Below are 21,443 nucleotides of genomic sequence, written 5' to 3'. Positions count from 1 at the left end.
TTGCTAACTCTGTTGTATAATTAAGATCTGATAACCTGTGAAGAAAAGTGCTGTCATTAAACCATTATAAAAATATTTTTGCTGCTGTTGACCTTTCAACTATCCTTTTTTGTGAATGAGAGGAATGTTCTATTGCTGCTGTGTCTGACTGTAAGTAATTGTATATGATATAACAAATATGCTTATTTTTCCCCTAAGTGACAATGGCTAGATGGTGCATCTCTGGTAAAGCTGACAAAGCTCAGCAGTGTCGGAGGGTTTGGAGCAGAAGAGTTGTAGTTCAGTCTAAAGGAGTTACAGAATATTTTTATTGGGAGATAAAGAAGTTGGATCATCATGTTAAACGAAAAAACAAAAACAAAACCAAAAAACCCAAAACAATAAAACAAAAAAAACACAACCCAAACAAACAAAAAACCCCATACACACCTCCCCGCCCCCAACCCCTAAAAATATTATCTGGACTAGAATGCATCTTTTATCTTTGACTGAAACAGTGAACTCAACTGGAATATGCTTGCTAATGCTTTCTTTTCCTTGGTATAAAAGAAATTACTTCAGATGGATGCTTTAGCTATTTCTAAAAGTGGTCTCCCTATGGAGGACTTAAAAAAAGTAAGAATTGTAATTGGATAATTCATGTAAAGTAACTTTTTGGATAAAACATCCCCTTATCATAATAAGGAGTATATCTGAGCATGAATAAAAGGTGCCTTCCTGAGCTGAAGAAAATATTGTCTCTTTACAGGAGTGTTCTGTAAGTGTCCTTCAGCAAAATCCTCAAGTTTTGTCTGCATCTGGGTTTTGGGTTTTTTTTTTTGTGTGTGTGTGTTAATGCATCAATATGGGAAACCATTCACTGAACTTTCTGTCTTGTCAGGAGATTGGCTCCATGGAGGAGTTGTAGGTTTGGGCATGCATTTGTATAACTGCAGTTGTCTCACAGAAGTATGTTTTGAGATGTCTGTACCATGTTCTTGAAAGGAAGCAACAGATAACTATGTCTACTTGGATAAGCTCAGTTAATAGAAGATGCAAGAAGACCTTCCTGCATCTCTATGCCCATGCAAACATCATGAATTTGAAATGTTAAATGAGCAGATTTGAGGGGGAGAGATCAAAGTTCAAATTCGTAAGTTCTTCACCTTGACTCATGGAAAGCTTTTTGTTTTAAAATTTTTTAGCTTTCTGTATTTTTATATCTCTTAAGATTGTGAAGTGTGATATCTGAAGTTGCCTATTAAATTTTTCATTATTTTATATACTCCTTTTTGGGGAATTATCTTGCAAGAAAGGAAGGTGGGCATATGCAATATTTGTAGCTTGCAGTTGTATAACTAGAATTGCTCGGCAGAAACTGGAATTAAAATTGTATTGGTTCAGCTGAAATGTAAGGTGGTTGATGAAGTTACATTAATATCCCTGACAAAATACAGTGTTTCAGACTTCAGGTTTTAAGGTCTTCCTCCTTTATCTGTTGGACATAGAGGAGATGTTACAAGAGATTTGGGGAAAGATTTGTTTGGTTGTTTTCTTTGTTTGTTTTTTTTAAATGCTTTCATTTGGTTTTCTGTTGCTTTGCATGGAGGGTATGTCTGCAGCACTGAACCCCCCAGGAATTTGTGCCAGAAGCCCATATGCATAGTATTTTAGCATCAAACCAGAGACCCTGAAGAAGCATCAGTACAATAGAAATAAATAATTTGCTAGGTGTAAATTCACCCTGTTGCCTCTCCTTACTGATTACCTTACAGAGAAGGAAGAAGTGGGGCATTTTGCAGAACACTTGGGACATTAGCATGTGGGTGTTCTGACCTTTCTCTTTGATAATTTTCACCCTTTTTCTACAGAGATGCTCAGAAGAGATCACATGTTTTTTTTCTGAAAAAGTGACTTATTTAGAATTTCATCAGGCCAGTAAATGAGCAGCAGTATAAGGGGTAGCTAGAAACATCTTTTGGTTCAGCTAAGAGTCATCTAAATTTAATTAAGTGTGCTCCAGATCAGGCAGAGCAGGGAGAGTGTTGTGTCTCAGAAAGCAGGTAATGGAAGTTTCTCAAACAAGATTTCAGGGGCAGGACTTTTCTTCCACTGAAGTAGTTGGCATGTGATACTGTCAGCTATGATTTTTATCATGCAGCTTCCACAGACGTCAGTCAAATGTCTAGTCAAAGCTGCCAACTATTTTTAGTGACTAGAAAATAAGCTAGTCTTATGAAAAATGTCTTATTCTTAAATCATGGGTAGTATTAATGTTTAAGAAAACAGGATCCCACTATAAAGTGTTTGTATTAATGCTACTGTAAAGTGTTGAATACACAGTAACCGTGATGGACCTCAAAGGGCTCTCTAAAGCATTAATTCCTTGAAAACTTATTTAAAGACTGGAAAGCGTATAGATTTGAAAGTATATTTGAAATCTAGGATTAGGCTGTTTTTAAACCTCTTGATTTTTCTGGTTTTTAGAACATGCATGGAGTGGTGGTCCATGTCTGCCATGGCCTTTGCTTTAGAGCAACAGTATTTTGCTCCTTTTGAGTACTGATGCTCCCAGTTTGAGCTATGATGGGATCCTGAACCAGACAGAGCTTTCAGGGCGTGAAGATGTCCTCTATCATTTACTTTGGAATGAGTGAGAGACTCCCCGAAGTCTTATGGTATCTAGAACAGCGTATTACCAGAATGAAAAAGACTGCAGAATAGAGCGAGAAAAGCAAATAGGCAGTGCATCCAGCAGTGGGTCTGCTCCTGTGTCAGCAAGCATGCAAGGGATATAAGGAGTTGCTCTGAGAAGAGGAGGATGACCTCAGGACAAGGGGCAACTGTTACAGCCCTGCAGTGTAAAGGAGGGTTGACAAGGTTGAAATACTAGAGATCTCTGTAAAATCATGTGCAGCAGTGTCTTTAATATTAGAATCATCAAATAGAAAAAAAAAAAAAGGCAAATAAAAACTAAGAGATGCATTAAGCGAGACTAGCAGATGGGGGTTCAAAGCAAGCAATGGGAGATGTTTTAATGCAATGTGCAATGAAGCTGTGAAATGCATTGCCCAGGATGTTGTGGATACCAAGGATTTATGAGGCCTTTAAAAGCAATTAAAAAAATTTCTGGGGGGCGAAAAACCCATCAGTGGTTCTCTGCCATACTCTCTAGGACAGCCCACAGCTGTGGCTCCCTGCAGGCTAAGAGGCTGCCCTGGGGAAGGGCTGCTGTGTCCTTGCTCTGGTTTGATGCCCTCTCTTGGGGTCTGCTGGTGGCCTTGTCGCAGGCAGGGAGCTGCGCGAAGTTGAGGATGAGCTAGTAGGCCATTCTTAACTTCTCTAACAAGGTGAGATGCCTGGAAAACAGAGAGCTATTTCTGAACGGTGGGGAGAAGCTGGGCTGGAGGAGTTACTCCATGTCTGAATATGGACAAAATTAAATGAGATTACTTCTCTGACTTTAACAGGTGATGATAGCTAATCTTACTTTTTGACTAATCTGTCACATCTCCAGCCCTAAGGTAACTAGAGGACCTTACCACTGCTGGCAGGACAGGCTAAAGGAAAGGATCGAAAGCACGTGTTCACCCTTAGCCTGAGAAGCAGTTGCTCTTTCTTGCAGTCCAGTGACTCTGTGGGTAGAAACAAACCTGGGCCCTTCTGGTTCAAATGGAAAGTTTTTTCCTTTCCATCACGTGCAAGGCTTGGATTTGGATTGCCTCCACAATGTAGAAACTTGCCTACTTTCATGGTCTCTGGATTTGACATGGGCTGCTAGGTCCCTGCTTGCTTTCTTTCCTAGTTTCTTCCACCTTGCAGGTTCTGCAAAGCTAGCAAGCCTAGTATCTGTCAGGGAAGGAGTAGTTTTTTTCCCTTCTTTCTTATTGAGACAAGGTAAGCATGCAGGTTTCTTTCCTGCTTCCTACAAGTCCCCCTTTCTGTCAGGGCATTGTTTCCCCTACCTGTGTCATGAGGTAGATTAAGAAGTTCCTCCAGCTGCTGTACTTACATGCAAAAGTTTTTTTTTTTGGAGTGGTTTGTTTTTTTTTTTCATTCAGCTGGAGTCTACTCACCTCATATTTTTCTTCTGAGGTTTCCACAAGCACTAGTAGTAGTCTTCATATAAAAAGAAAGATGAAAACAGAGGCCATTGATTAGTGTTAACTAAATGATTTCTGTTTAGCCTAAAAGCCATATTGGTTGATAGCAAATTCCTGGTGCTGCTAGTAAGAGCAATGTTCCAGAAATGGTGTTCTAGATGAGATGTATTTTTTGGAGATTACAGTTTCAGGTAAGAAACTTACTGTAAGGAAGGATTTCAGAATTCGCTCTGTTGTCCTTAGATTTTGTGTGTGTGTGTGTATATATATATATAAAGAATATATACGCATGAACACTGTGTATGAACATTTGTGGCCCTATAGCACACATTCTGCAGGCAATATAATTTGTGGCTGAACAAGAGATACTTTGCTAGAAATCTGCTAAATTTAATAATAAAATGCTTCAGAATATATTTTTCAGAGTAGTGTTTCATTCTTGGCTGAATTTAATTGGCTGGAATTTAATATTCAGTACTGTACAATTCTTTGTTGTGCTACTGTGATTTAACAAAATGTGTTCCTATTTTGGCTTTTCTTTTTGATCTTTTTTCTTCTTCTTTTTTCTCTTTGAGCACCGAAAGGAGTAACCTATCGAGCTTTTGCTGGAGGATGTTATAAATGAAAATTTAGTAACCATTCCATCAGCTTTGTAACCTGGGTGAAGTGATGTGTGCATGGTAGGGGATTCTTAGGGAAGACTTACAGCGTGGCTGAAATTTGTCACTGTGAAAGAGAGCTTCCACCTTGGTTTGCTCTCATTTCAATTAATGTTTATCACCTAGTATCAGTGTAGATGTAATATAGATCTTTTGAAGTTTTGGAACAGAAGAGTTAGAAATACTTGACCTACTATATTTGCTTTTTCATTCATAAATGCCAATATAAGGCACAATTTATTAATTCCCTTAATTTCTTTATCAGGGTAAAAAGGAGGTCTTTGCAGTTATAACAAATATAATTCTTTAAATATACCTCTGATGTCATTACCTCAACTTTCTACTTTAGAAAATAAATCATTAAATTAATACTACAATGTCTTCCTGCACGCACACCCTCCCCCCATTAGAATATCATCATTGTGATTGTGCAGCTTTTGTCACACTTCTTGTATTCTGCATAGTCTTAAGAGAGGATCTTTATCAAGATTTTTGGGTTTGTAACTCTGTGACAGCAGTTTTCTTACTTTACAAGGGATTACAAAATAGCTAGTAAATGACAAATATAAGGTTTCTTAATAGAAGGCTGTGTGGAAATATATAAAGTAGTCTTCTGGTCATGCTGGCACAGCAGGCAGCTGTAGTTCCTGACCAAATTGAGGTGAGATGAAATAAACATCTAGGAAAGGCGTAAAAAAGAATTTAATTCAGAGAATATGGAATAGTTAAAGAGAAACAAAAGCATTCACATACTCTTCAGTCACAGCGCCTACCAAGGAGCTGTGTATTTTTTCATGTTTTTCAGGTTGTATTTATGTCATTTCTCAATTTGAGCAACTAAAATCACTGAGAAAAGAAAATCTAACATGACTAAAATAAGAATAAAGTAGAAATAAATATCCATCTCCTAATACTGGTCTTAAGCATGCATTTTTATTGTACTAATGGTAGTTCTTTGATTTATAGGCATATGCTACTATAACTTATATTCCTGGTTTAAAGCGTTTTCAAGCCAAACATAATTTAGGAGTAAAAGTTTTGTTCCAGCATGATTTAAATGAGAAAAAAAACGACCAGTGTTTTTTGCTATATGGTTGTATCAAATGCGTAGTTTGAAAATCATCCTTGAGTGTTATTTCTTGAATTATCGAGTGGTTGTGTTGCATTATTATTATCTTTGTATTGCAAAACATTAACTTGTGAGCACACATCACTTAACCAGTTACAAAGAGAGATAAAGGAATCTATAAATTTTGCATTTACAAGATCCTGCAACGAAGGCATTGTAAGTTACTCTTTCTGGGCACCGCAGGTTTGAGCAGCACTGATGTTAAAGAAAACCGCAACGTGGACAACGTTCCCCCCAAGGATGGTGGTGGGCAAGGCACCGGGGAGGGAATGCAGCTCTCCAACGGCGGTGGCAGCAGCAGCAGAAAGCGTCCTTTGGAGGAGGGCAACAATGGCCACTCCAAATTTCGCCCAAAGAAGAGGAAGAAAACACCTGGCCCCGTTCTGCCAAAGAATGCCCTGATGCAACTTAATGAGATTAAACCTGGTTTACAGTACAAACTCCTCTCCCAGACAGGGCCGGTGCATGCCCCCATGTTTGTGATGGCAGTGGAAGTAAACGGGCAGGTATTTGAGGGATCTGGCCCAACGAAAAAGAAAGCCAAGCTTTATGCTGCTGAGAAGGCTCTGCGGTCTTTCGTCCAGTTTCCAAATGCCTCAGAAGCCCATCTGGCAATGGGGAGGACTCTGTCAGTCAACACGGACTTCACCTCTGACCAAGCGGACTTCCCTGACACCCTTTTCAACGGGTTCGAAACGCCTGTCCCTTCCGATGCTTCCTTTTACCTAGGTTCCAATGGGGACGGGTCCTTTAGCTCTAGCGGGGACTACGGTTTGCCGTCATCTGCTGTAGCCAGCAGCCTTTCCCAGTCGCCTCACCCCGTGCCATCCCCCTACCCCGCCACCAGCGGGAAGAACCCTGTCATGATCCTCAACGAGCTGCGGCCGGGGCTGAAGTACGAGTTTCTCTCAGAGAGCGGGGAGAGCCATGCCAAAAACTTTGTCATGGCTGTGGCAGTGGACGGTCAGACTTTTGAAGGCTCGGGAAGGAATAAAAAGCTGGCAAAGGCTCGGGCAGCTCAGTCGGCCCTGGCATCCTTGTTTAACATGCAGCTGGACCAGACCCCATCTCGACAGCCCATTCCCAGCGAGGGGCTCCAGTTACACTTGCCACAGGTGAGAAGCCCTTTGGGTTTTGTTGATGTCTTTGGGTAATGACCAAGAGTAGCCAAGTCATGCATATTAAGTCAGCGTGAACAGCATTTCTGCTGTTTATTCTGCTTCTGTAGATGTGTGTGTGCATATATATATGCATATTCGTATTGGGTGGTTTATCCACTTCTGGCTTCTGACAATTGCATTGAACTCTTTGTGTTCTGTTGAATGGAGAGGAGGCTTTGTTGCTGATGCTTTCAGCCTTGATCATGTCATCTAAGAGAGTGCCAAGCCCAGTGCAGTGCCAGCTTGGGTTATGGTTTGTGCTGTGAGTGAAGATTGAAGATTGAATTGTGTCTTGCTTGTCGTAGGCAGCAAGACGTAGATGCAGTTCAAGTCAGAATTCCTGCTTTAAATAAAATTATTTTTTGATACAAGTTTTGAGCAGAGAAGAAAATCGTTCTTTTCTGCAAACTGAAATTGTTGGCATTAATAGAGCTGAATAATGGAAGCCAAAGACAGATAAAATGAGGCTCATGCAGTTGCTACAGATCTCCAGGGTCTAAACAAATGACGCATTTGCAGTGCATGTATCCAAGAGATGTGGTTAAATAGCTGTCATCTAAGGAGTGTGCTCTAATCAAATTAGTTAATAAGTATATGTATGTTCCTTAGGCAAGTAAATCTGGATGAGTAGTAGTTTAAATTTCTGGTCTATGTCTGGTATGTTTGATACTTTCCCTAATTCATTAATTATTTGATTTAAAGTAGCTAGAATGGAGTCATTATTTATTTTTTTAACGAAGAAACATTCTCCCTGATTTGCTTGCTTTTGTTTCTCCCCAGTCAAGCTACAGTAATGATTGTTCAACTACACTCTTTCTACTGCATCTCTTGGGTCTTTTTAATTATATTATATGCCTGTCTAAATTCAAATACTTACCTGTGACTTTTTTGCAACTTTCTGTCTGTTTATTATGAGGATTTCTCAAAAACGTTGAGACAGACAAAAACATGTTAGCTTTCATTAAAACTGTAAGATACTGGTCTGATTTGATAATGTGAGGTTGAAGAGATTAAGTAGGTGATGCGACTATTTTAATTGTCTCCTTCATTTTCAAATCTAGGATCATGCTATTTCAGGTAGTTATGATTTCTTCAGTAGATTCAGTAATTTCAGACTACATTCTCTGCTGTGCTTTTAAAAATAGATTTGTCCCAAGGAAAAAAAGATCACTGCCAGTAATTTGTGTTATTAGTTTTTGAATCACTAAATTGGTAAAAATTGGAACTGGAATAGGGAAGTGGGAAAGAGCATGAGGTGAGATATGAAAGAAGTGTCATTTTAAGAGGGTAAAAGTTGTTTCTCAGCCCAGCGTATAACAGCTTACGCAGCCTCTTTTCCTTAACGGACTTTGATGGAACTCTGGGCAGTGATGGGTTTTTCTGAGCTCCTTACCTTTGTCAGGTTTTGACTGAGTCCCAGATAGCTGGCCCAGAGTTTTTTGGATGATCAGGGCATTCGAGCCTAGGGGTATGGTGTTAAGTAACAAAAAAGCAACCTATGCAAACAGTATTTTTGATTTTTCCAGTGTTCCTATGCTGACCTTGATACCCATATTGTGTACAACAAAGCATGCCCCAGGGATAGCTTGTGTTTCATCTGTCTTAGAGGTGTGCACCAAAAAAGGCTGCTCCAGTGTGGAGGAGAACCTGGTGGGCTTTAGGAGTACTGCCAAATACACTGGGTGGGAAAGGGGAGGTTGCTGGTACTGTCTCGTGTAGACCCAGTTCAAAGTCAGTTATTTATTCAGAGGTTTTTGATCAGCTTGTGATCAGGATGTCGTACGCCTTTCTGCACTTCACTGTGTTGTAGTCCCTGCTTTTAATTAGCTGTCAAGTTATTGGAACATATTATATTATTATGTCATTAGATATTAGTGATTTTAGTCTGGTATCTATTAATGATTAATAAGGCATTTAAGCATTTGTGATTTTCAGATCCTGCTGTATTTCTTTTTGGGTTTTTTTTGACTGAGTTGTTTACTTTTACAGAGTATGTTTACTCAGGATGTGTAGAGTTGCTAAATTTGGTGATAATCCTAAAGCGGATGAAGTGACAAATATTGGAGAGTACAGGAACAATGTAAATGAGGACAATATTTGTTATAACGCATAGACCAAATAACATGCTGATTGGGTTGGAAAAAAAAAAGGAAGCTAGAAACATGCAAGGGCAGGAAAAGTCCAAATACCAAGTGCTCAGTGGAAATAATAGTACAGTGTGGTTGTGCTGATGAAGATGATGGAATTGACTGCCTGTACCTGTCTGTAGCTGGTGTGTTAATTTGTGGTGCCTCGTGAGTAAAAGTGAAAGCGGAGAGAATCGAGAGGAGAGAAGAGTTGATCCCTGTTCCGGAGGTGGTCGTGTGTATTGGCTGAAATGCATATCCATGATCCAACACCACCTGATAGCTGCAGGTGCTCTGGGGGAAATTAAATGTGGAAATACACATGCAAGCTATCAAATGGTACAGAATGGCAGTTGACATCAGAAATCAGCTTATGAAATGGGCATCGGTATAATCTTATGATCTGTAAAGTGGGTTATTGAGCTGCTGATCCCATGGTTTAATATATTTAACACCAGTCTCTGCAAAGTAAGCTTATCTGCTTGCTTACAGCTTGACCTTTTGTGAGGGACAAAGCAATGTTGCTTGTGGTGAGGAAAATTTATTTGCTGGGAAAGTGAGTTAAAGCCAGTAAGTCACTCAATATGTGCCTCAGAGCAGATGAAAATGCCCTGCTGAAAAACTCAGCTCTCGCACATACGTTACCTTGGCAGTGAGTGTGTTAAAATAAAAGAGATTGTCAGTCTTGCATTTTAGGGACTTGCCTCTCCAAAACAAAGAAAATATTTTTATGGTTAGCTACACTTTGTAAATTGATAGCCATCCTCACTTTACCTCCTACCCCTTGATGTAAGGGGGTGACCTGTATTCTGCAATAAGCCACAGGACATACCAAGGGCTCTAAAATGTCTTTCCTTCAAATTTTATTCTTTTCCATGGAAGGAAACTGCATGTTTCAGCATACATAGATTAATATCATTAAAAAGTTTAAGTGCATGGCTTGTCATAGGTCTGCAGAGTTAGTAGGTGATGAGAACTGGAGAAGACAGCAAAATGTGAACAGTCTTTTAAAATCACTTCTGAAAACAAAGGAGTCGTTCGTTTATAGATGAAGCGTGGGAGTCGATGTGACCAGGTTTTTGAAAACTGTTAGTGCAAAGTCCAAATCTGATTTCTGGGAAAAGGAGTATATTTGAGCACTTGACCACAGGAAGAGCCATGCCAGGCCAAGCAAAAGCTCCTTCTCACACATCATCCCATCCCCAGTGCCACATCCATGCCAGCAGCCCCAGCACTGGGAAGCGGGAGGTTTGCAGGCGATGCTGGTGCCGGCTGAGGCTGTCTCCACCTGCAGAGTCAGTCCTGCCGCTGAGCAGCTCCTTAGATATCTCGGGAGACAGGACAAGAACATCTCAGGAAATGGGACGAGGACATCCTTGGACATCTCAGGAGCAGTGGATGCTCTGTTAGACTTCCCTATTTTGTAATTTTTGATTTCTTTATCACCCAGAGAGAATTCTCCCAGAGATCACTAGTTTTCTCTTTTTCTTTTCCCTTTAGATGCTCCCTGCTTCCCAAGGAAGGCTGTGAGGGGTCTCACACCTCGGTCAAAGGTGGGATGGTGCTGTCCCTAAAGCAGTACTCAGGCCAGTACCAAATGCCTTGGAAAGAAACTAAGAAAAGGGTGTATTTGTAGCAGTACTTCCCCAATGTGTGCTTCTAACCTTCAGCATTTTGTGTTTCAAGGATTTTCTCAGCCAGAAATGGTGTCTTTCCAGCTGAGTGTCCTTGACGGATTATTGTTTCCCTCATGAATTTCAACCCTTTCTTGAACTTCTGTAATCTTCTAGCTTCCACAGCACCTTGTAGCAATAAATTCCACTGTTTAAGTACATATTGCAGGAGGAAGAATCTCACCTTGTTTGTTTTGAATGTGCGGCATGCATCCTGGTGTGCCCTAGGGCACTTGGTGACTTTCAGTAAAGTCTGCTGGTCCAGGCTGCCAGCATTACTGATGGAAATGGTTTCCATCACATGGTAAGAACCTGCTGGTGGAGGTATCTTCTTTAGGCCATGGGTGGCCTCTGTTAGGAAAACCTCCATATAAACTTTATAATGTTATTTCCCAGATTTCCTCAAACTGGTTGCTTAAAAAGATAGCTGATTAGTCAGCATGCAAAAAGGTGGAAATTAGAGAATTGGACTTGTAAATATTGAAGCTTAAAAATAGAGTTATTTAGATTAGTGAAAGCTGGACTATTGTGAGAGAAAGCAACTTGCGCTAGACAAATAAGTGGTGTAGCTGCAGATGAAATTAATTTCTAAAAATCCACTAGAGGAAACACTTTTAATCATTCACTTAATTGTGTTGCAAATTCAATTTATCCTGCATATTGCTGTGGACAGACATTGAAACAAAACATTAAGCAGGAGAAATGGAGTGAGACCCATGAGCTGCAATGGCTACTTTTACTTGAAGTGCTGTGTTAATCCTGGTTCAACCTGAGGCAGGGGGAAACTATAAAAGTAGTATTCAAATATAGGAAAGAAATACAAATTAATTATGAAAATGATCAGAGAACTGGGAAAGCTGCTTCTGCAGAGGTACTGAGGAGCTCTAAGCAGTTTATTGAATACCTTGTTTAGTGTATACAGTAGAATGAGAATGTAACAGATTCAAACCTAGCAAAAAGATAATAGTGAATGTGTTTATGGGAATTAATGAGTAATATGTTGGAATAATTGCTGTCAAATTGGCAGGAATGTAGAAGATACATTTGCATAAGCAGGGAGAGAATTTACTGCCAGGTAGCAGTTCCTTTTAAGTAAATACAGGAAAGTTTGGAACACTAGAAAATATTTACCCTGTTTTATTAGTGTAGATATATTTGCACCTTCTCTGAACTGTGTGTACTGGTCACTGTCAAAAGAGAGATAATGGACCTTGATTTTAGCTGCTGTGGGCACTGCCACTGCTCGTCAGCTTGTGAAAGTTCACATAAGCCCTAAGCTGTGAAGGTAAGAAGAAATAAAGCTGAGAGAGAACATTTGTGCTTGAGAAGCATCTCTGGAGATCTGAGGAGAGCGCAAAATCTTGGGAGGTCTTGGGTCAGGTCCCCAGTGAGAGCTGGGTGCTGTCAGCCCACGCAGTGCCACTGCTCCTGCTGCCTTTGGTTCCACCACGCAGGTGCTCACCAGCATTCATCTGGCGTGGTCTCTGTGGCCTGCCAGGGTCTTCCTTCAAATCCAGACAGACCTGAATTTCATCAGGTTCAGAGTATTTTAAAACATGGATGGTCAGGGAGGTTCCACTACAACATTGCTGCAAGACATATATTAACCCAAATCAGTCTGTATGTGTAGAAAAGTGGATTCATTGTAACTTCATCAGGGAAAGGAACAACGCACCCAAAATAGCTTTGAGCTCACATGCTTTAATGAGCAAACTGTCAGCTATTTTAGGTCTTTCCTTTTTTTGAATTACCCAACTTTGAATAATGATATAATGCAGGAGCAGGGGTAGAGAAACTGTGTGTCAGATGTTAGGGCACTCACTGGGAAGGTGAGATACGAGTTCAGTTTCTGTTCCAATTAATATTTATTTATATGAAAGGGATTGGAGTCAGCATGAGAAGTGAAAGATCCCAACCCAGGCTGGTCAGTGGCCTGGGCCTGATGTGGAGACAGCTTCAAGTCCTTGGTTTTGAGATGGGGACAGCAAGGACACCATTTTAGGCTAGTATGTCTTGTTCCTGGCACTGTAGTGGTCTGTTCATAGCCTGCCTTATTCCCATCTCTTCCATGCTCTCAGTGACTCTTAACTATGTTAATGTAATAGACCACCTGGGAGAAAAGGAAAATTCTTCTAATTTATTGGATGAGTATTCTTATAAAAGACCAAAACTGTAGTAACTAAATCTGTAGTCATTTAATAGTGTTTATTCCTCACCACCCACCTGTTGTCATGCAACTTGAGTATCAAATAGAATAAAAAGTCTTTAATATGTCTTCCTGTTTTCTGACAGTGATTTCTACCCCACTCCCCTACAGTTCCCTCTGCATTGTTTGCATCGCTAGTGGTCATTTTGTTTTGCTTGAGTTCTGCTTTTTCCTTCTTACCAGCCCTCCCCAGTGTCTGGCTCCATGTTCATTCAGGCGTTTTTAGGTTTCCTTGTCAGCAGCTTAGTTCCATGCTGTTTGAGGTGCAACCACATCCCATCCTTCTGTGCCTGCTTACATCTTCGCAGAGGGACTCAGTGTTCTCACTCGCATACCAACACTGCAGTTTCCTCTGCTTTGCTTATTATGTGAAAAAATAATCTTTTTGGAAAAAAAGCTACTGTGTCTACCCTGTATGCAAGCGTCCTACCCAATGGCTGTTCAAGTAGCCTTTTTGTCAGCAGTATTGTCAGGTAATTTGGCCATGGGTTTCTTCCTAGAAATGCCTGGCAGTTTCAGTTCCCACCTCTTGATGAGAACCTCCTCAAGCTAGCCCTGGTTCCCCTACGGAATGGGCAATTGCATGCCTGTGTAGATCAGCCTCTGTTTGGCTGGGTAGGCTGAGGATCTGTGTAGTGAGTTACCTGTGTTTGATCATCCCAGAAGAAGTGTTCCCCAATGTTCACCCTTGGCAACTGGTCAGTTTTGGTTCGGCATTTTGGAATAACCATTTCTGGTATGTCAACTTTGTGGTTTTGTGTAGCTCAACATTGGAGAAGGCTCTTCCAGTTACCAGTCTCTCTTTGGAGAAAGGGTGACCAATATTGTTTAGTACCTGGATGGCAAGCCTTTCTGGCAGGGTTTGGAGCCTGTCTGAAGCATATATTCTCTCTGTGGATCAGGTTTATCCCTGTTTGGAAAAGTTTGTTTCATTATATATTCCATCATAATGTCATTTAGCATGATTTTACATTGCCTGGTAGCTTGTGAGCTGCCAGCTGTGTTTTTCTGTCCAGCATGTCATGATGTAAGGTAGAGCAGAAAAATATATATATTACAGAAATGAGAATATAAAACTTGCAGCTGGGAAGCAGTGTCTGTAATTCTGCAGTGGAGCTATGGATAAAAGACTGGAATGGGACTCTGTTTCTTGTCCCTGCAGTGATCTGCCTGTGTGGCTGCAGGGAGGTTAATAATTCAAGCCTTTTATGTATTAATTTTCTGTTTCAAAAACCAGGGACATAATCAAACTGTCACTCTTTTGTGACAGTTTCTTTTGTGCATTTACCTTAAAGTTCAGTTTTCTCCATTAGTAAGTACTAGCACAATTAAATGCAGGTTTTGTGCAGCATGGTCACGATGCTGTCAGAGCACAGTTTGTAACACAGTTTTGGGTACAGCAGCAGAAAGACCTTGTTTGAAAATCAGTGCCTGACCAGACATGTTCATAGCCTCTGAGCAAAGTTGTGTTCCTGAAAAATTTCTCCATCTGTTGATAAGTTTCTAAGCTGCAGTCCATTCAAATGCATTGAGAAAACTTGTATTTGCAATGTCAAGAGTCTTCTGACTCTACATGTTGTGCAATTGCAAAACATTGACCAAAGCTTGGTGCAGATGTGACCTCAGTCACCACTGACTGCTGGTCACTGTCTCCAGTTAGATTCTGGAAAAAGCTGTCAAGCTCTGAAATCGTGACACATGAGCTTTAATTATTGCTTCTTTGGCTGCTAAAGCTTTTCCAGAAGGAAGTTAACATTGAGAGCTCCTCTATGTTATTTCTATGCTGTCGGTTCTCATGAGCGTTGTTAAGAAAATGGTGGTGAATCAGGCTGGCAGTCTTCACATCTTTTTTCTGTTTCCCCCCCTCCTTCCCCCACCCTTCTGATTGTGTTCAAGAGTTTGTACTGTTTCAAGTGGGTGCCCCCAAGCTTTATATACTCTGCCCATCAGCCCTGTAGATTTGCCTTGGGCCCTCTGGAGGGGTGAACGTGGTGACCTCCTTCCATTACTGAGAGCCCAAAGACAGTCTGTAAGCAGAAGACTCTCAGCCACAAGCATCCTTTTGGGCTTGGTGTAGCTGCTTACATGTGTGTTTAGCACCATGTTGGATGCTCTTGGGTATCTAAGACATCTGCATGGCACTGGCAGGTATGACGCAGGACCTGTGTCCTTCTGCTGGGTCAACCTGTGGACCAGCTGGTTACCCCAGAACATCTTGGATACTGCTGGCTGCCAACACACTGACAGCAGATCAAGTTCTTTACGTCTGGAGCTCTGAGATAGGGACCTGAGCTCCCTTCCCAGCTGTCCACTCCTCTCCGGCTGCCAGTCCCGGTGCTGGTGGAAGATGGATGGGAATGGGCTGCCCTCTCTCTCCTGCTAGCCTGGGAACTGCTCATCAGGCTGTCTAGCAGGTAACTTGCCTTTCTCAGCTGCTCCCTTGGGAGCAACCAGCTGTGCTAGTGACGCTGTTGCACAGATTGCCCTAGTTTTCAGTTTCTTTTCAGATGAAAATTCAAGGATTTGATATTGACTCATCTCTTCTAGCTGTTATGGTTCCAGCTGCTTTAAAAAGAGCAGGTGAGATTAGCTGCAGTATTGAACTGAAATGTCGTTCAACAGGAGCAGGACTGGTATTTTGAAGTTTTCCTTAATATTAGAAGTTAGTCCCCCTTACAGCCTGACCGAAGTTGCTTGTTAACCCTGCTGGCAACGTACAACAAGGCTGTGACTGTTAGTGTTCAAGTTTTCCTGACAGTGAAAGAGTTAAATCCTTCCTAGTTTTGAGATAGCTTATTTTGGGTTATACATTGACATTGTCTATTCCTGAATTTGTATGCCTTGTAAAAATAAGAAATAGAAAGTGTTTAACTAGTGCTGAAAACAGCTTTGTTCTTATTTATGTAATAGCTAGACAATATATTTGATTGTTACAAAAGGTTTACATGTTGTTTTGAGGAGCCTGTTTTTTGCACTTCAATCTTCTTGTCAGGTCCAATGTCAAGGATACTGAAATGATGCATTTTGAGGTTTGAGCATGAAAGTGTAGCCTTGTTTGTCTATGCAGTTGTTCTCCTAAGCCTCAAATGTTCATAACAATCATGGACATTAGGTACTTCGATGCTTGGCTTAGGGCTGTCTGAGCCTGTTTTAATAGATGTGGAGCACACAGAGCTCTGCTTCCACTTAGAGCTGCTCAGTATGCCTGAAAATTGGACCCAGCCACCTCCTTGACATACTGCTGATGCTTCAGTGTCCATTTTTAAAGTGAACAGTAAGAACTCATTTATTGTCTCAAATATTATAAAAGGGCAAATCTTTATATCCTAATGCTGCTGTAATTTTAAAATTATTTAATTTTCTAATGTGCATTTCTGTGTGATCCTACAGGTTTTAGCTGATGCTGTTGCACGCTTGGTTGTAGATAAATTCAGTGATTTGACAGAAAATTTCACATCTCCACATGCACGTAGAAAAGTCCTTGCTGGAATTGTCATGACAACAGGTAAAGGAAAAAAAAAAGTACTATTTTAACGGCTTAAATATGAGAGCTCTGTCTGCATTCTAGGAAACTATCTTCAGTCAAGCAGTACTGAAATGTATTTTTGCTGTTTAATCTTCAGGGTGTGCTAAATGTAGCAATTAAATGTTGGCTAAAGATAATTACAGGAAAATTAGACCAGCAAATACTTCTGTTTCCATAGAGTTCCTGCCTTCTGCCTGACTGAGACGTCTGAGAGCTCACGGTCTACAAAATATGTGTACCTTTTAAAATTAATCGTGCAACTTTCTGAAAGAAAATCTAAAATAAAATTCACTGCATCAGTCACAAAGATGGCATTCTTGGTTTTTGGTATATTATGTAAGAAATTATGCTGGCTTCCCAGGTTTTTAAGGTTTTGCACTTTGTTAGTTATTCTTGCTATATTTTATTGTTAGTTTTTTGTGTCTCAGTCATTTTAGTAAAAACTTCTGAAGAAAACAGCTTATGTTTTGGCAGCTGACACTGGCGTGCATGTGCAAGCAGCAGTAAAGTCGTGGTTTTCTGATTGCTGGCACAAGATCTGTGCTCTGCCAGATCACCCAAAACAGTGAAGTTCTGCAATAGGCTCACCTGTGACCGTGCTGCTGCTGAGTTTTCCTCAAGCTAAGATTTATCTTGGTCTTCAATCCATCTGAACCCTTGATGGGACATTCATTTTGGGCCTGTCATGAAATGTCCCCTATTAATTGAACGAGTCAGATATGGGTGATAAATGTGCAGCGAGCCCTTTCCTCCTGTGGGGATGTTTGTAGGGGCCCCCTCCACAGAGCAGAAAGGTCTGAGGGTGCTGGTTAGAGTAGGTGATAACTGCATGCTGTAGGGACAGTGGAATGTGACAAGGGGACAATGCGGCCCAGACTCTGACACAAGACATCTGTGATAGGCTGACCCTGGCCAACAGTTGAATGCCCACTCAGCCTCTTGCTCTCTACGCTCTCCTGGGGCATGGTGAGAAAATGGAAGGAGGGCAAGAAGACTTGTGGGTAGACAAACACCGTAACCTTGAACCTCCTCTCTTCCTTTCCCTGAGTTCTTGCTGCTGAGCACAATGCTTACGGTGTGAGATATCCCTTGATCACTGCTGCTCAGCTGTCCTGGCTGTGTCCCCTCAGAGTCTCTTGCCCATCCCCTGCCCCTAGCACACCTCCCTGGCTTTTGAGAGGTTTGGAGGGAAAGCCTTGGCACTCTTCAAATGCTGCTCTGTGACAGCCAAAACAGGTGTGTGGTATCAACACCAATTTAGCCCCAAATCCAAAGCACTGTGAAGGAACATGCTGTAGTTTAATATATTTTGTGATATTTAACAAGTTTTATTGTAATTACAGTCCTATGTCCTCAATTCCCAGAAGAGCCATGTGAGCAAAGAATTAAAACTTAATTAACATGCAAATGCATTTTGATTAATTGAAGAAATAGCTTTACACAGAATTAGAAGGCATCTTTGCATGGATATGTGTCTGGGGAACCCCTGGCATTAGATGACCCCATTGCACAGCCTTGTGTTGTAGAGTGAAGCAGCTCCCTGCTTCTCCTCCATGGTCTTTTCCTCCAACTCTGTGTGCAGGAGGGGGCAGTTGGGGTCAGGTTAATTTTTTTTAAGGGTGTATATTTCGTGAGGAGTGAGAGCTCAGACAGTCCACATCTCAATCACCTTTTTAATTACTCAAATACCAATTCTCTTGCTAATTACTAGTTACAGCCCTTATATCCACACTGCCATTGTCTTTCAGGCAGGTGGTTATGGGAGGATCCTCAACTCTAGGTGTTTGGGGTGTGTTGAAAATGTTTTTTCTTCTTTTCCATACTGCAGTAACTATTCTGTGGGGGGAAGAGGGCAGAAGGCTTATGGCAGGGCTTGGCTACTATCTGCCTCTGCTGGCAAGGCCTCAAGAGCTCCAGAGGAATTAGTAGTGTGGCTTGTTGGGGCTTTTTGTGCTGAGTGTTTTGATAGAGGGATGTAACATTTTGACCTGTCTTTCTGAACTCTTCATGCAGCTGACCCTTTTTTGTGTCTGTATGATAGTTCTCTGTATAGAAAATCACCCAAAATATTTTAATTCTATTGTACAGAATTACTTAATACCAAGAACTACTTCTAGAAGCATCATACTGCTGATAAGTGTTACAGTGGTTTAAGCATTTAAACTTCTTCATTTCCTAGTCTTACCTTCCTGTTGTTGCCTTAATACCCTTCCATAACATGTTGCTGTTTTAATAAATCAGTGCCTTTCATATTTCTAAAGAATGCTGTGAATATCTGCATAGGTGGCCAGAGGGATATGCTGGAATCTAGCTGGCTGCCTGGGTCTCAGGAAGAAAGCACCATCTCTGGAGCTCAGGCTTTTATAACTCTTCCTGAAGCAGCAATTTTTCCCTACAGGTTTCAATTTTTAACTTGTCTGAAGTCCAGCATGAAGAACTCACAAAGAACCATAGACCGGACTGGTACAGGGAGGGTATGGCCGAGTGAAGCTTTTGCTTTAAAGAAAGTATCAGAAGAAAAATCTTTTTTAAAAAAAAAACAAGCAACAGGAAAAAAAGGAGCTTTGTTTGGTTTCTGCAAGAAGATCACTTGCTAGATTATTTGTGATTTTAATTGCATCTTCTTCCTGAAATTTTGTTCATCAGGTACAGATGTGAAAGATGCCCTGGTCATAAGTGTTTCTACAGGAACAAAATGCATCAACGGTGAATATATGAGTGATCGTGGATTTGCATTAAATGATTGCCATGCGGAAATTATATCTCGCCGGTGCCTGCTTAAATTTCTGTATACGCAACTTGAGCTTTATCTAAGGTAAGCTGGAGGAAAACCAAGATGAGCTGATCACATGGAGCTGAAAAGGTGCCTGTGTAAAACATTTGTCTTAATTATTTCAATGTGAAACACTTGTCCTGGTGCATTAGGATGTTTAATTTAGAACTCAGGTCCTTTTCCCTAAAGTTTGACTTTAACAAAACATGTATTCAGTTAGGTGTCAATCATGAGAGGGGAGGACAGAAAAAATAATTGTGAATCATTTTGTAAACTGTAAACGTGTAAATCAAAACGATCTCAAGTGGGCTACAAGGTGGTGATTTTTCATTTGTTGGTAAGTGCCTGAAAGTTCTTGACGTCTGGGGATGTCAAGGGCTCTCGATTTCTTGTCTCAATGGTCTTTTAGTTTTGTTAATTGTAATAACAATAATAACAATTGTTAGATTTATACTATAAAATTGCCAGACGTTTTGTGTTTGGTTTTAATGCCTATTAAGACTGCCCAGCTTATGGTTATTCAGGTGTTAATGTCAGTTTTGACTCTAGCTTTGTTCTCTGTTTCAGCAATAAAGATGATCAGCAAAAATCCATTTTTATCAAATCGGAGCGAGGCGGGTTTAAGCTGAAGGAGAATGTGCAGTTTCATCTCTATATCAGCACATCTCCTTGTGGCGATGCTAGGATTTTTTCACCACACGAAGCAGCGCAAGAGGGTATGACAGTAGTCCTACTGAAGCAAGCAAGTTTAAAGTATTCTTTAAGCATGTACAAGTGGCACAGTTAAAATTTAGGTGTCTTCTTTCCTTTTAGTATAGGTGTGTGTTAGACAAAGATCCTTCAAAAAAAATCTGAGCTGTTCTTCCTGTCTGGTGGAAGTTAAGTATAGACTGATCCACCATGTGGTCTTGAAGAGGCCGAATGCTAGCTGAGATAAGCCAGTGAGTCAGCAAGTATTTGTACAGAACTAACTGAACTGTTTCACTGTTTCCATCTTTTAATGGTGGTTGTTTGCCTTCCCCTTTCTTGATCTGTCTATTAACTTCATTCTAACGCTATAACATGCAGAACAGAACTTAAGAGCTACCTGCTGCATACTGCTCCTTCACAGGAAGCTTGCTTTAATTGCAAGTGTATTTTAGAAGACAGTATTTGTGAGAGATGCCTGATGCTGTAGTAATTTGCAAGGAGCAATAGAAATTGTTATGCAAGCCAGCGGTTATGCAGACAAATGCCTTTAATTGACTATTCTTATTGTAATGCTATCTGTAAAGCACTCTGAGAATGTTTCTCAGCTGATTGTAAGTGATTTCTGTCATTTAGATCAAGGGGACAGGCATCCAAACCGCAAAGCAAGAGGACAGCTACGGACAAAAATAGAATCTGGGGAAGGGACCATCCCTGTGCGCTCTACTACCACTATCCAGACGTGGGATGGTGTATTGCAAGGAGAAAGGCTACTTACCATGTCATGCAGTGACAAGATAGCAAGGTGAGATATCAAATGATTGATTTGTTTGCTATTGCTGAAGAAGAAAGGAGGGTTGCATGACACCTGCAGTCAACATGCAGGTTATTGATTGGCTTATTTCATTGCTTAGATGTAGCGTGGGGGTGGCTGGCTGTAACTCCAGTGATAAAGCTCTGACTCTTCATCTGCAATTGATGTCAGACCTTCTGCTGGCTTCAGAGGCAAGGTGAAATCACTATCTATCATTCCAGCCACTTCAAGTCATGACAGCTTTGTTTTGTATTTATATCACTGGGAAATAGCAGAAGAATGTTTTTGTTTGGTTCATTTTTTTCCCCTAAAGTACTACAGCATTAGCAAAACTGTGCAATAAATATATTGCATTACTTATATTTAGATAACTTCCTCTGATGATATACTTCCTTGCCCCATCACTGGAAATGTTCGGAGTTAGGTTGCACAGGGCTTTAAGCAACCTGATCTAGTTGAAGATGTCCCTGCCCATGGCAGCGAGGCTTGGACCCAGATGGAATTTAAAGGTCCCTTCCAACCCAAACCATTCTATGACTGTATGATATCAAAGACACATATGTTTTCCAAGGATAGATTCAGATTTGCATTATTTTATACAGGGGAAA

At 40.8% G+C, this 21,443-nt stretch overlaps 1 protein-coding gene across 3 annotated transcripts in view; it reads left to right on the top strand.

Moving 5' to 3' along the window:
* ADARB1 (adenosine deaminase RNA specific B1) overlaps window positions 1–21,443 on the top strand; it is an 88,623-nt gene that overhangs the window by 38,145 nt on the left and 29,035 nt on the right. For all 3 annotated transcript variants that reach the window (XM_075094210.1, XM_075094212.1, XM_075094211.1), the window contains exons 4-8: window positions 6,054–6,985; window positions 16,426–16,540; window positions 19,208–19,376; window positions 19,902–20,050; window positions 20,658–20,826. In XM_075094210.1, the coding sequence (XP_074950311.1) occupies window positions 6,054–6,985; window positions 16,426–16,540; window positions 19,208–19,376; window positions 19,902–20,050; window positions 20,658–20,826 (1,534 nt within the window). The remainder of the gene's footprint in view (window positions 1–6,053; window positions 6,986–16,425; window positions 16,541–19,207; window positions 19,377–19,901; window positions 20,051–20,657; window positions 20,827–21,443) is intronic.

The sequence above is a fragment of the Phalacrocorax aristotelis genome, chromosome 5 (genome assembly GCF_949628215.1).
Source record: "Phalacrocorax aristotelis chromosome 5, bGulAri2.1, whole genome shotgun sequence".
In the NCBI taxonomy this organism is placed as follows: domain Eukaryota; kingdom Metazoa; phylum Chordata; class Aves; order Suliformes; family Phalacrocoracidae; genus Phalacrocorax; species Phalacrocorax aristotelis.
The sequence above is the reverse complement of the archived record's forward strand: the minus strand, read 5'-3'. Positions and strand labels throughout refer to the sequence as shown.